This window comes from Petaurus breviceps, unplaced genomic scaffold, assembly GCF_028583685.1.
Source record: "Petaurus breviceps papuanus isolate PSGF00001 unplaced genomic scaffold, PetGlider_PUasm1.0 90808, whole genome shotgun sequence".
Lineage (NCBI taxonomy): Eukaryota > Metazoa > Chordata > Mammalia > Diprotodontia > Petauridae > Petaurus > Petaurus breviceps.
The window spans coordinates 3,583,140-3,598,797 of NW_027187349.1; the positions used below are offsets into that span (position 1 = coordinate 3,583,140).

The 15,658-nt window shown below is 36.4% G+C and overlaps 1 protein-coding gene across 1 annotated transcript in view; it reads left to right on the forward strand.

The window, feature by feature from the left end:
* Window positions 1-15,658, forward strand: part of IGF2R (insulin like growth factor 2 receptor) — a 160,884-nt gene that overhangs the window by 106,963 nt on the left and 38,263 nt on the right. The window contains exons 19-21 of the mRNA XM_069070364.1: window positions 5,215-5,394; window positions 9,030-9,128; window positions 11,366-11,467. Coding sequence (XP_068926465.1) covers window positions 5,215-5,394; window positions 9,030-9,128; window positions 11,366-11,467 — 381 coding nt within the window. The remainder of the gene's footprint in view (window positions 1-5,214; window positions 5,395-9,029; window positions 9,129-11,365; window positions 11,468-15,658) is intronic.

The following is a 15,658-nucleotide window of genomic DNA, read 5'->3' on the forward strand; positions in this document are numbered from 1 at the left end:
TAACAACTACAAACAGAACATTAATGAAATAATTTTAAGTGTGAATGAAGGGGAGTGGAAGAATGGATTAAGAAAATTAATTCTAACTATTTGCTTCACACAAGAAACAGGTTTTTAAAAATGTAAAGGCATAGCGAATAAAAGTGATCTGGAACATATTTTACTGTGCTTTGAAGAATTCCCCCCAAAACAGAAGTTGCAATCTGACTTCAGATAAAATTAATAAAATGACAGAAACTACATTATACTCAAAGGTACTACAAAAAAATGAATGATTAGCATTAATAAAAATATGTGTATAGGGTTAATATAACTACTGAAAACCTTAATGATCCTTTTTCAGTGTGGGATGTATCTAACACCAAAACAAACATGAAAACATAGAGCTGTACAAATTATCACCATCCCCTCCCCACCAAAAAAAAAGGAAAAGGAAAAGACTCATGGTGACTTCTGAATGAAAATATTAAAGAATATGCTCATTTTAAATCTCATATTAAACCCTTACCAGAATTGAGCATCTGCTAGAATATAAAAGGAATCATAAATTACTCATTCATATTCTTATGAAATCGGTACCTAAATCAGAAAGGAGAAAATTAGAGGTCATTTTTGCTAGAGAGTATTGATATAAAATTTAAAAATAAAATATAAAGTAAAGATACCAGCAATAAATCTGAAAACTATTCACTATGAAAAAGTTGTTTATGTTTGTACTTTAAATGTATTTCTTGTATGCAGCAAATTGTTAGGTTTTGTTTTCTTATGTGTTCTTTAATTCCATTTTGTTTTCTTAATGAGTTTAATCCCTAACTTCATAAATTTGTGTTTTCTGTTTAATTCTTTTACACTATTTTCTCTCTTCTTTTAAATCATTAGTTAGTCTCCACAGTTTGTTTCCCTTATGATAACCCTAATCACTTCCTGCAGGTTTTTTCCTTTATATTTAGTTCTCTGCCTGATCTCAAGTTATCCAAGTTTAATTTTTTAAACCCCTTTCATGTCTCAGTTAAGAATTTGCTTCTCACCCCTCTGCTTATAATCTTGTAGCTTGAAGGGCATTAATTTCAAATACTGCTTTTAAAAGCACATTAACTTAATTCAGTCACTTTCTATTCCTTTACTTTTCTTGAATTTATGTTCTCTTTTATAGACTTTGTGCTTACATACTGCTTTGGTTTTCTTTTTATAACTCATACAAGGTAGGTATTCTAAAGAATTAAAGCTTCATTGCCTTCTCTTAATCATCTTGCTTCCATATTCCCTCTCCTAACATTTCTTTTTTAAAAAGAATCTTCTAAAGAGTCTCATTCTCAGGATATCCATGAGGGACACAGTATTATGTGGTGGGGGTATTTTGCATCCCACAGCATAGGGATCAGCCTTTCTCTTAGCTTTTTCCATTACTATCTGACTATTCTTCCTCTGGACCTATGTCCTTCTGGGACCCCAATAATCTCTTGGACTAGGAAGTAGTCTGAAGGTAGTCAACCCCTGCTTGAAGAAGTTCTCCTGCTGAAATACCTGTTCCTAAAATATCTTTTTGTTCTCAAAGTCCCAAAGAATGTGGGAATTTAAAAGCCCCATATTCTTGTCTAGTTCTAGAAACATTGTAGAATTGATTTCATTGTTTTATTTTTTTTCTTATTTACCCTTTACTTTCTTTCATTTGAATTAGCATATTCAATATCCTGTTGCTCACTTCTGATTTCTTTTGAAAGAATACCTTAATTTCTTTCTTTTGGTCAAAGAACATCTTTTTAAAATTGATAATTAAGTTTATTTTAATAGGATATTATTTTAGGAGTGCAAATTGATTTCCATTTCTTTTGGACTATCATTCCAAATTTTCTCTTGACTATAAGGAATTCTGAGCAATTTTAGCTAATTTTTCTTTGTCAGTGAAGGACTTTCTTTTCATTGCTTCATGTCTTTGTTGTTTCACTTTGTATTTGGACTTTTGACCATAGTACTTCTTTGTGAGCTAAACTTGGATTTCTTTCATTTGGTGTTCTTTTGATTCTATTTTGTCTTCCTTTTATTAAAATAAGTATTATTGATGTCTTTGAAAACATTACCATAGTCTCCTCCAAGTATCTGTCCTTCTTTTCCTGGAGAGCCATCCCACATAACAAATGTATTTTTAAGGCACACACACACACACACACACACACACACACACACACAAAAGAAATAGAGGGGAAAAAATCAATATTACTGATCAATACATTGAAGAAAGTCTAAAAATATATGCATCGTAAAACACTTGTGGACCTCCCACCTCTACAAAAGGGCAGAGTAGGAGTGTCTTCTCACATCTTTTCTTTTGACTCATGCTTTTGACTCACTTTTGATATTTTGTATGGTTCTTCCCATTTACTTTGTTGTAGTCATTATGAATATTGTTTTCTAGGCTCCGCTTGATTTTCTCTAAATCAGTTCATGTAGTTCTTTCCATGCTTCTTTGTGTTTATCATATTAGTAATTTCTTATAGAAGAGTAATATTACATACTAAAATATGTTTATCCATTCCCCACGCAATGGGTATCTACTTTGTTTCCAATTCTTTGTCATGAAAAGTACTGTTATACATATTGTGGGGTATTGTAATGTAATGCCAAGCAAAGGCAACTTCCCAAGGTTCAGAATACCAGCATACGTGCTCTCCATTTTATTCAGTGACAAATTAAGAACAGGTCAAAATATGACATCATTGAAAATACAGCATTTACTAAGTGTGATTAAATAATCTCCAAGTACTACCCCACCCCAGGACCTTACATTCATTTAATCAATTACAAAGTCCCTGCTCTAAATACTACTCCACCCCTAGGTTGTACCTTCATTTAGTCCACCACAAAGCCCCTCTTCTCAAATGGAAATTAGTTTCCAAACATAAGTAAAGTACATTCATTTGTTCAACCATAGAACACAAAAAGGTCAAAAGTTCCCCACCCCTGGATCACAATTGAATCTACCCCAGAGTTACATCAAGTTTAAGCACAGCACTTAATACCCAAATGGAGGTCTTTTCTTCATCTTGACAGGAGGCAAGTTCTCAGCAATCTTAGTTCCTGGGGAGACAAGGCTTAGCAAGGCCACAAGATACATTGCCAGTCTCTTCATTAATTCATCCTCTGTCTGCAGAACAGTGCTAGAACCCCTGAAAAAATTAGCAAAACCCTCTCCCAGGATTTCTGTAAACATACAAGAAAATCCTTCTTCAGGGCTTCTGAACCAACAGAAAGGTTCCCAGACCCCTGCAACAACAGCACTGTCCTTCACCAGTGGATGGTATTCACTCTCTGTCTGCAGGACAGTCTCAGTAGCTCTGAAGCAACAGAAAGGTTCCCAGACCCTTGCAACAACAGCACTGCCCTTCACCAGCGGACAGTATTCACTCTCTGTCTTCAGGACAGTCTCAGGAGCTCTTAGCCAACAGCCAGGTTCCAGGACTTCTTCAACAGGACTGTCTTTCACCAGTGGCCAAATCTGGCAAAACAACATCAAAACAGACAGACAAAGTACCAGCAAAACAGCCATGTCTCCTCAGTCTTTGGCAGCTCCGGGGGCAGGTCTCAAAAGTCCAGGGCAATTCAAAGTGGCCCTCAGCAATCCTCTCAGCCTCTCTCTGCCTCCAAAGGTGCTGATTCCAAAAAGTTCTTCTGCCTCTCTCTTGTCTCTCCAAATCTATGTCACCAGCTCCTCCCAGTTCAGGACTCTCTTTTTACATCAACAAGTCCATCCCACAGGTGGGATTAACAAGCTCTGGGTTTTAACACAATCAATTTGAAAACCAAGCCAATACAGGGGAATCTTTATATTCCATTACTATCACAGGTATTTGGGGACTTTCTTATAAGTGACCTCCATGAGAGTATAGGCCTAATAATGGTTCATACACATTTTAATAATTTTATTTGCATAGTTCCAAATTGCTTTTCTAAATGTTTGTACTATTTCAGAGCTCCACCAGCAAAATGCTAGTATGCTTGTTGTTACCCCTACAATATTGACTATTCTCTTCTTTTGTCATCTTTATTATTTGGCCTCTTTTTCCGATAATTGTGGGAGGTTTTCAAGTGTAATAATCTAAAGCATGGAGTGTGTGAGTGTGTATGTGTGTTTAAAAAAAGTTGTGTGTATGTTTTCTGGAAGACCTATAATCTTTGAAGTATTGCTGCATCTTCTGCTCTTTTTAAGTTCTTCCATGGCTTGAGACCAATTCACATTTTTCTTTGAGGATTTGGAGGCAGGAATTTTGACTGTTGTCTTCTTCTGAGTGTGCATTTTACAGTAACTTTCTATGGTCATATTTTTGTTTCTGTTGTTTGCTCATTTCCAGTCCATTTTTTGACTTTTAACTCTATGCTAAAGTGGGACTCTGCTTCCCAGGTGCAGGGGTACTCTCCCAAACTTCAGGCTTTTTGTGCAGCTGTTTCCAGAGGTAATTCTGGGGACCTGTAAATTTTTAATTCTTCCAAGGTGGTATGATCTGGGATTCTAGGGAGAGGTGTGCTTACTACTCTCTTGTACTGTGCACTGGTTTGTGAGTGACCACAAGCACTCTTTTCTGCCCTGGAAATGTGACTAGAGTCCCCACTCTCCCGCACTCACAAGCTCTGCTGTGCTAGTGCACTTCTTCACACTGGGACTGAGACCTAGGCTGTGACCTAGATCCGAGTATAGGCAATGAAACAGAGCCCTGCCCCTCGCGCCAGCAAAGGGACCCCTGTAAATCTCTTCAGACCTGTCGTCTGACCCCCTTATTGTTTATGGGCTGAGAGTTCTGGAAGATGCTACTGCTGCCACTGATTCAGTCATTCTCAAAGACTGCTCTTGCTTTTCTGGGGCCTGGTCTGCACTGGTGCAGCCTGTGCTGGACTGTGTTCCTCTTCCACCTTGGTGCAGCAGACCTTCCCTTTTGACTTTCTAAATTGTCTTGGGCTAGAACATGGTTTCATTTAATCTTTTTTGGGGGGTTCTGCCACTCTAGAATTTATTTAGAGTAATTATTTATAGGTATTTGGAGGAGCTCAGGGGGGAGAACTCAGGTGAATCCCTGCCTTTATTCCACCATCTTGGTTCCACCCTTCAGTGTAGCTTTTAAGAGATTATTCTGTAGTATTACTGATGAACTAGGTTTAGTGTTTTCTTTTTATGAAAAGCAACAACAACAATAACAACAACAAAACTTTTTGTTTTCTTCCTAGGATTCATATTTTGAAGCAGTGTCAATCAGCAACTTAGGTGTTGCAAAAACAGGTCCTGTAATTGATGGCAATGGTAGCCTCATTTTAGAGTATGTGAATGGCTCTTCATGTGTTAATAGTGAAGGAAAGACCACCACTTATTCCACAAGAATCCATCTTATCTGTTCTAGAGGAAGTCTGGTAAGTTGTAATGAATTGTTCATGATTTTTTATTAGTAGTATAGAAAGCAAAACTAAAATACTACATGGTCACTAAAATGCTGTTTTGATAACCTACTACAACCTCATTATTTTACAAAAACTGGGGCCCTGAGAGTATTAACTTCATTGGGGGATTAGTAAGTAGGGAAATTAGGATAATTAAAGAAGTCTAAAAGCAGTTTATGCATTAAGTATCTACTCTGTGCTAGGCCCTGGGGATACAGTCAAAAATAAAATCACCCCTGCCCTCAAAGAACCTACTTTCTTTTGGGGGAGATGGCATGTACATAGATATTATACTGAATAAAGACAAGGTAATATACATACGTATACATACATACATACATACATACATATATATATATATATATAAATTTTTTTGTGGGCAGGACACTGGCTACTCGGGGAGGGATGGGTTAGGAAAGGTTTTATGTGGAAGATAACCCTGGAGCAGAATTTTGGGCAAAATAAGGGATTATAAGAGATCGAAGTAAGAAGGGAATGTATTCTAAGTTTCCTGGGCATCCAGAGTAATGGTGGGAAATAGAATGTCATTTGTAAGAAACAGTAGATAGGTCACTTTGGCACAAGCATAGGTTCGATTGCCCTCTTTGAAATGTCTAATTAGGCAGTAGGTGAAATGGAGCTGGGACACAGGAAAGATTGGAACTTGATTTTTCAATATATGTGTATGTGTGTACATACATGTGTGTGTAAATCTGTGTATACAAACATATATGTGTACATGTACATATACACACATGTCTGTGAATCTTCAGCATAGAGACGACCGTTGAATCGTAGGAGTTGATGAGGTCATCAAATGAGGGAATATATAGAAAGTAAATGGCCTAGTATCTTTGGAACAGAGTCACAACCAGCAGGTGTGGTTTGACAAGCATGTTGAACTAGGAAAGGTGACCGATAAGGAGCAGTCAAACAGGTAGGAGTATAACATGTCATGAAACCATAGAAAAGAATGTCTAGGAAGAGAAGATAGTAAACTGTATCAGATACTGCGATGAGGTTGTGGTGCAAATTACAAAAGCTTGGGTTGTGATGGGGGATGGAAATGGAGACAGTGGATTTAGATAACCTTTTATAAATGTAGGAGAGGTGAGGATAATAGCTTGAAGGGATTATAGAATCTCTTGAGAGTTTTTTAGGATGAGGAAAGCTTGGGCATTTTTTTCAGGCATCATGGAAGGAACTAGTAATTAGGAAAAGATTGAAGATTAGGGGAAGCAGGGTGTGATTATGAGGACAATCTGATGAATAGGGTGTGAAAAAAGGCAAATGTAGATGGGTTAACCTTTGAGAGAAAAAGGTTCACCTCTTTAAAGAAAAAAAAGGAAAAGAGAATGGATGATAATTATGGGGAGGGAGGTTGAAATGTAGAAAAGGTGAGAAGGGAGAACTAAGTGGATGATATGAACTCAGCTGAAAGGAAAAACTAACTCATGAAGCTTAAATTTAAAAATTATTTCTATAAGAGCATTATTAATTTTATAATGTCCTATAGAAGTCTCAAGTGTGTATCATATGTGTAGCATATTAATGTGGGATTCTCAATAACAGTTCTCATGCAACTATAAAGATTCTTCAAATTTTTAATAAAAAAATCAGTATCTTCATTGTTGTTGCTGGGTGTACGGATCATTAAAATTTGACTTCAGAATAGTAAAGACATGGAAAGTCAGAGCTAGCAAGAATTTTGCAATTCTTTTAGTCCAACTCTTTCATTTTATATATAGAGAGAGTCTTGGTGATTTTTCTGAGATTCTACAGTCTCTGTGGGCAAGTCATTCATATGCTTCAGTTTCTTTATCTGTAGAATGATAGAAACTATAAAACCCAAAGACTTTGGTACATAGTCTTGAGATTTTTCCCCCCCTATCCTTGGGAACTCTGTTTGTTTGTTTTGGAAAGGGGAAGGTAGGGCAATTGGGGCTAAGTGACTTGCCCAAGGTCACATGGCTAATTTTTTTTTGTGTGTTAAGTGTCAGGTCATATTTGAACTCAGGTCTTCCTCACTCCAGGGCCGGTGCTCTATTCACTACGCCACCTAGCCGCCCCTCCATGGGAACTCTTTCATGCCCAAAGATAAAGTATTTTGATTCATGACTAGTCCAGAAATGGTTTCCATTAATTAAATCTTTAGACTAGTTAAAATAAGGGATATTTGATAAATCAATAATTTTTATTTTCATCAAGAAATGTGAACAAAAATTTACATTTGAGCTCTGTGTCAAAAGTTATTTCAAAATAAATTCAGTTGTGCTTCAACACTATAATTAACAGTAAACTATACTAAAATGCTCACTGGGCTTAGTAGAGGAAAATCAAGAGTACGTTTTTGTTTTTAAGCCAAGTAGTATTTTCCTGAGTTTTATTTTATTGATACTCAGTTGTGTGTATTACAGAAGGGAAAGGTAAAACCCATTCACTAGACTGACATGTGGCTGTGCTTTTTATTATAAATAGAACAGAAAAGAACTACACTAAGAGCTACAGGGCCCCTTTACTTTATTTGCCCTGAGTATGATATGTTTCCCATTTGTTTTCTACTTTCATTTGGGATCTCATAGTAGTGTTACATAGCTACTTGCTCCTACTCTTTCTGAACACTTCTTGTACTGTTGACGCTCACACCTGTAGTACCAAACACAAATGACAGTATTTATTAGTGGAAATAGCACTTGATTTGAAGTAAAAATACCTTGGTTTCAATCTTTTGAACAACAAGTTCTGTTGCTTCCTTTGTGGGCAAGTCTCTTGACTTCCATTTGTATTAGTTTCTTGAGCTGTAGAACAATAGGGTTGGACTATCTGAGGTCTTAATTTCCCTCTTACTTCTAAATATTATTTTTATTTTCTATTAATTTGGATTTGTGCATGTTTTTTTCCCGCTCATAGAATGTAAGTTCCATGAGAGTAGGGATTTTGCCATTTATTTGTTTATCTATTCATTCATTTATTTTTTTAATAATCTGTATTCTCAATGCTGGTACATAGTAGGTGTTTAGTAAGTGCTTGTTGATTGACTAATGTCTCTTGAATCTCTTCTTTACTTCTCTCTTGTCAAATTACAAAAGTAGAAGCAGGTAAATATCATGTATAAGATGAGCAACATCCTGCCCTGCAGGAAGGAAGGAAGTCTAAGAATCTATCATCTAAGTTAATTTCCCCTCATTTCTTTGAGTGGCTTTTGCAATTATCAATAACATGAAAACTTAATTCTGAGAAATCATTTTGGAATTCCTTAAAACTGTTCTTTTTAAAGTTTCATTATAATACCTTACATTTCAGTTTGATTCAGCAAGCATGTACCATGTATCAAGTATGTGTAAGGCTTTGCTACATGCAGTGGAGACAAAGACAGAATCATCAACAGTTCCTTCCATCTAGACAGTTGCGTTCTATGTTGACATAGCACCTGGCAATTGTAAAGCATAGATAATTTCATTTGAGTCTTACATTAATCCTTAGGGGAGGGGGGGATGGCATTTTCCCATTTTTGTAGATAGAAAGGGTTTGAGACTAGGACTGTTAAGTGAACTTCTTGTCACACTGTGATCTTTGTGTTTTCTGCTTTCTTGAATTTGATTTCTCAGAACACCCACCCAGTATTTTCTATCATTCGGGAATGTACTGCCACTTTCCTATGGAATACAGAAGCTGCTTGTCCAATCAAAACAACTGATGAGAATCAGGTGAGTGTTTTCTCTACCATAAATCAGAGAACACGGAAAGGAAAGAAATAGTTACAACATTTGTGATAAAGCTAGTTTTAAAAAAGGAGGGGGGGGAGTTGTTTTTCTATCTGAAGCAATATCTTACAGAAATGGTAAAAAGGTTTGTAAAATCACTAACTTACAATCATTATAGACAGAGTAAATCAATCAGGTAGGTACCTTGCCCCCAAGAGTAGATTAGTAGGCGATAATAAGAATTTTTTTTCTTTGCCTTTTGGAGGGCAATTGGGGTTAAGTAACTTGCCCAAGGTTACACAGCTAGTTTTTTTGTGTGGGTGTTAAGTGTCTGAGGCCAGAACCGAACTTGGGTTCTCCTGACTCTGGGGCCGGCGCTTTACTCACTGCACCACCTAGCTACCCCCAAAATAAGAATTCCTGTTGAGCATATTGAGTATATATTGAATGTTAGTTGATAGTACTGGAAGTGGTCAGTAAGATGGAAGATTAACTTAGAGTTTTAAGCCCTATTTTGCCCCTTTAGCTACGTGTCTGTGTCTTAAACATATGTGTTAAGACAGAATTAGAGAAGAAAAAAGCATGGAAAATCATTCTAGAAGCATACAGAAAAGGGGCAGGAAAACTTGTGGCTGGAAAATTCAATTGACAGTATTTTAAGTAGCAGAAAGAAGTCTTAAGATTGTTATCTTCCCTTGAAGATGTTAATAAATTAATTTCCTACTTTTAAAAATTCACCCTGAATTTAATTTAGTCTTCACAAGTTATTAAGACTGTTTTAGGAGCAATCAAGAATTAGGAAATAAAAGATACTTATGTATCCTCAGATTCTTTTTTGTAAAATTGTTCTAATGAAGTAGCCCAAGACTTAGCAAAGAGGTATATTTTACCACAAAACTATAGTTTGAATATCAGTAATTATAATTTGGCATAAAAGTGGGACAGAAAACTACTGTCTTGAATTTAAGAAAACCATGATTGCCATTCAGATTTGCTACCCAACACTGAGTGGCAACATATCAAAATTACAGGGGGTATTCTTGGATCCAGAATCTTAAGTTTTGAAAACATCAGATTTAATTCATAGAGGAAATCAATTTTGTGATATTTTTTAAAGTGCTATGTCTGCTCTGTTTCTTGTTCTTTTGTGGCCCTATTTCCAGAATATTTCCCTTGCATTAAAATTGGGATCCTGTTATGCCATTCCCATGTTTAACTTTGTATGATGTGCTCCCATGTAGCTATAGCTGCAGACTTTTGAAGTATCCACGTTCCTGGGAGCAGAGAGTATGCTGTGGTCTTCCTTTCCTTGCCACAACCATTCGCAATTGTTGGCTTTTAGCTAGACAAGGAAATAGGTAAAGCTCTTTGAGTGGAATCAGAAATGACAGTCCTATAGTTCATATTTTTTCTACCTTGCCTACTATATAAATATAGTTTAGCCTAAATCCAGCACTTCATTGCTCACATCTCAGAGGTTTATTTTCCAGGATCTTGGCTACGTATCAAGTGAACTGGAAGCTAGAAAATGAAAATCGGAATCCTATGTTGGCGAGTTATGATGGAGTGCAATTTACATGGCTCCTGCTCAGTTACTGATTTCTGACAGGGCCCGCATGTCGTGAAGGAAGTGGAGTGGGTAGTAAACCTGGAGAACAAGAGGCTGAAGGAGATAGTTAGCCTCATCTTTTGGAATGTAATACTTTGTATGTAAATGGAAGATAGGCCAAGTTGCAGAAGGATTGAGGAAGAGATATTAGACATTAGATTTATTAAAATTTATTGGAAAAATAAAATATGCTTAATTTTTTGTTAAAGAACCAGCTTTCTTTCCCTAATACATTGCATTTACCTTTTTGTAGGTATTTGGAAATAAATTGTTAGTTAGATCATATAAATATGCTAACCCTGTAGTTTATTATCAAGAGAATTCTACAGGGTCATTTATGTATACTTAGGATGTGTTATTGAAAGGGGTCGATAAGAATATTACTTGGATGTCATTGAAAAGTCAGGAAGTAGATTCTACACTACTTCTAAAACTTCACAGGCAACTGTATTTTGTACTCTATTGTAATTTTAAAGTTTACTTCCTTCCTGCCTCCTATTGACTCATCTCATTACTGATTGTGAGGAAATAAACAATTTTATATGTTGGTGACTAATTCTTTACAAGGGACTTTGTACTTTGTTTCTTTGGAATTTTTGTATGCATGTATATATCTTTGTCTCTTTTTTAGGCCTGCTCTATACAGGATCCAAATAGTGGATTTGTGTTTAATTTTGACCCACTAACTAAACAAAATGGATATGTAGTCTCTGGTGTTGGAAAGTCTTTTATGGTAAGAATTATGCCAAAATTTCATTTAATTATGCATGATTGAATTGTTTTAAAATGATGATAGCTAGCATTTATGTAATATTTTATGTTTGCAAAGTACTTTACAAATATTATCTCATTTGGTGGCTCACAACAACCCTAAAAGGTAGGTGCTATTTTATAGATACCCATTTTATAGATGAGAAAACTGAGGCAGCCAGCAGTTAAGTGACTTACTTAGGTCATGTAGATAATAAGTGTCTGAGGCCAGATTTGAACTTAGGTCTTGTCCTCCTTCTTTTTTTCCCCCAAAGAATATATTTTATTTATTTCATTAAATATTTCCCAATTATATGTAAGCATATTTAACATTCATTTAAAAAATTTTTGAGTTCCATATTCTTTCTCTCCCTGTGCCCCTCTTCCATCCTTTGAGAAGGCAATCATTATGATATTGATTATACATGTGAGGTCATGCAAAACATATTTCTGTATTACCCATATTGCCAAAGAAAACATTCACATGCAAAACCAAGAAAAATAAAATGAAAAGCCTGTACTTCAGTTACGATTTGGAGTTTATCTATTCTCTCTCTCAAACTGGATAACATTTTTCGTCATGTGCCCTTTGGAACTGTCTTGGATCATTGTCTTGATCACAGCAGCTAAATCTTTCACACTTGATCATTCTTACAATATTGTTTTCACTGTGTTTAGTCTTCTCTTGGTTCTTCTCACTTAAGTTTGTGTCAGTTCATAGAAGTCTTTCCAGGTTTTTCTGAAAGCATTATGCTTATCGTTTCTTATACCACAGTAGTATTCCATCATAATTATATACCATTACTTGTTCAGCCATTCCCCAATTGGTGAGCATTTCCTCAATTTCCAATTTTTTGCCACCACAAAAAGAGTTGCTATAAATATTTTTGTATCAAAAGGTCCTTTTCCCTTTTCTTTCATCTCTTTGGGATGCAGATCTAGTAGTGGTATTTCTAAGTGAAAGAATATGCAGTTTTCTAACCCTTTGAGTGTGAACTCTCTTCTTCTTGACTCCCGGTTCAATGCTTTATACACTTTTGTCACTATAAGAAGTGGCTATTACAGTCCCTTCCACATGGATAAAGCTTGCCTGTTGGAATAATGACTTTGTCTTCAAGCAGAAAGGAGAATCTAGAGAGGGGGGAAAATATATATATATATATATATATATATATGTATATATAAAATTGGCATCTTATCTATGTTTTTATTAGGAAAGTAATGTTCTACTTTGGAAAGAGCCATTTTAGTTGGACTACTGAATCATTTGAGCTCTGGAATTCTGAGCCTTAGTATACTAAGCCATTCTAGTGTTCAAACTAAGACTGGCATCAATATAGTAAGCCCTTGGAGTAGGGGGCAGCCAGACTGCCTAGGGCGAACCAGCCTGGGTCAGAATGAAAGAGGTCAAAGCTGCTGTGCTAATCAATAAAGGGAGTGGGCCTAACAGTAGCCATTTCACTCCAAGTTGGGGCAAGATAGGAAGACCTAGTCTTGCATTTTACATCTTTCATTTGCAAAGTTTGTCTTTCTGTTAGCACATTCCAGTATGATCCAGTGTTCTGTTACTGAGAAATTGTAGAGTCCAAAGGAAACAGTGGTTATGTTACTCAATTAAGGAGAAAAAGGAAACACCCTGGTTGATTATGTGCCACAGAACCTCCTGAATATACTTCCTAAATGTATGTGCATGATGTTATAACTGGAGAAAAGGATCAAGGTTTATTTATATTTCCATTGGAAACTGGCATTTAATTAAATGGGGAAAAATAACCACCCACGTTTGGACTTCTTTGAGCTCTACATTTTTAATACTACTAGCAAAACCAGATGTCCAGAAGAGAGAAATTTCTGTTTGAAAATAAGTGAACTTTTCTTATTTGATAAGATGGTTTAATAAAACCTGAAGCAAAATAAGAATGCCATTGCTGTACCAAACGAGAAAAGAGAAGAGCTTATAACAAGCTTGTGAAATAGGGACAGCCTAAGGGGGTGGCCCTTCTGGGGCCTCCAGCTAAAGCTGTGCCTCCTTCCTTCCCCCAGCAGGGAATGTAGGTTTTAGCATGGTAGACTTTTCAAGGCTTTAGCGCTATGTACGGAGCAGTTTAACAAACAGAAATTCTGAGATGTAAGGTAACTGCTTATATACCTTGGTTGCCAATAAATACAGTCAGAGAAGGAGTGGATATATAGATACTAATGTAGATTAACATGCTAGAAAGCACATCCTATATTAAGGTACAGAACAAATGGAGGTTTTTAGAATGTAATGGAATAGAGTACTTGTGACTTCATAGACTACTTCTTAACCTTTTTTGTGTCAGGGACCCCTTGTGCAGTCAGGCAAGGCCTACTTATGTGGAATCCATCTCAGAATAATATATTTTAAAACAATACATAGGATTACAAAGGAAAATGGTTATATTGAAATACAGTTATCAAAATATTTTTAAAAAATTACAGACCCCCTGAAATCTATCCATTAACCCAAGGTTAAAATCCTTTTCTTAGAATGTCTAAGTGTACCTGAAGGCTGGTATAATTTGTTAAGGAAAGGAAAGAACTTTAATAAACTTATTTTTTCCCCTTTTGGTTGAACTAACAGTTTTTTTTTTTGAAATAAAATGTGTTGATATCATTTGTCTTTGCATCCTGTAAATTTCCCCCCTATATATTTCTTCTCTTTAACCCTTCTAAGAGGGTCATGTCCTTTGACAAGTAATATTTTTTAAAGGAAAAAAAAACAGCAAGAAGAGGAAAAAAAAGTAACTGATCAATGTAGTGAAAAAAAACACCCCTGAAATTATATGTGATGTTTGACACCTATGAATCTTCCACTTACACAAAGGTGTGAGGTGAGATATCTTTTCATATCATAAAATTTTACATCACTGTTGAATAGGGAGGCCCAAGGAGCTCTTTTATACGAGTCAAAGAAGTGATTATGATTTTGTTTGATGTTTAGTTTTTTTTTTGCTCTTTGTAGGGGAAAGGGCAGGGCAATTGGGGTTAAGTGACTTGCCCAAGGTCACACAGCTAGTAAGCATGTCAAGTGTCTGAGGTCAGATTTGAACTCAGGTCCTCCTGACTCCAGGGCCGGTGTTCTATTCTTAAGAGATACAGGTCAAGTCAACAAATATTTAAGTGCTTACTATATGTCAGGAACTATGCTAAACTGTGGAAATATAAACATGAACAATAAGACAGATCCTGACCTCAAGGAGCTTACATTCTGATGGGAGAAGACAACAAATAAAAGATAACTGAAAAGCTGAAAGATGCAGGTGGAAGGGTGGGAAGAGATGAAGGTACCTAGCTTTGTAGTGAAAGTCAGGGAGTGTCCAGAGTGCAGCTTAGAGGGGAATGAAAACATGACTACCCTCTTCCTTCTTTAAATGGAAATTCTGGAAGGAACTCTCTTCTTCCCCCCCCCCCACCCCCCCATCCCCCATCAAAGAAAGAAGCTACAGGGGCAGTGAATACCTCCATTGTGTGAAGTCTAGGACTGGAGTGAGCTTCCAGTGAGAAGAGGCTTTTTGGAGTATGGTAGAGAAAATCCAGGGGAGTCAGGAATGTAGCCTAGTGAGGACTGAAGACATGGATGATATGGGCTTCCTCCTTAAAATAGTGGTTCTGGGTGGAACTGGACAGTCACGGAGAGCCAGTCACAAGGACTGAGGACACTTCCAATGTATAAAATCAGGGATGGAGTAAGCTTCCAGGGTGAAGAGGTTCTAGGGCCTTGTAGAGTTAGGAATGTGACCATATATATTTCCTCTTGTCCTGGAAGATGTCCATTGCAGAGTCCAAGTGGAAAAGGAATTTTCTAAGATAGAGAGATCCTTAAGATGCTCCTATTTGTAGATGACAGTGTGCTCCATATGGAAGCCTGAGACTTAAAAACTAATTTTCTGTATCTCTTGCTCTCTAGTGTGCAAATTTTTAGTGACATTATTGTCAAATTTTAGGGAAATACTTGAATTACTTGTATTTTAATACCTAAGATCACATCCTTTACCAAGGGAGAAAGGTAGTATATTCAATGCATGCATTTCTACAAATTCAGCCAGTACTTAAAGTAGGATAGTAGGATCAGCTCATACAAATGGATCTATGATCTCCTTGATTTGGTTCCAGTGGTACAAATCACAACCTATCTGTCCCTGACCAAATT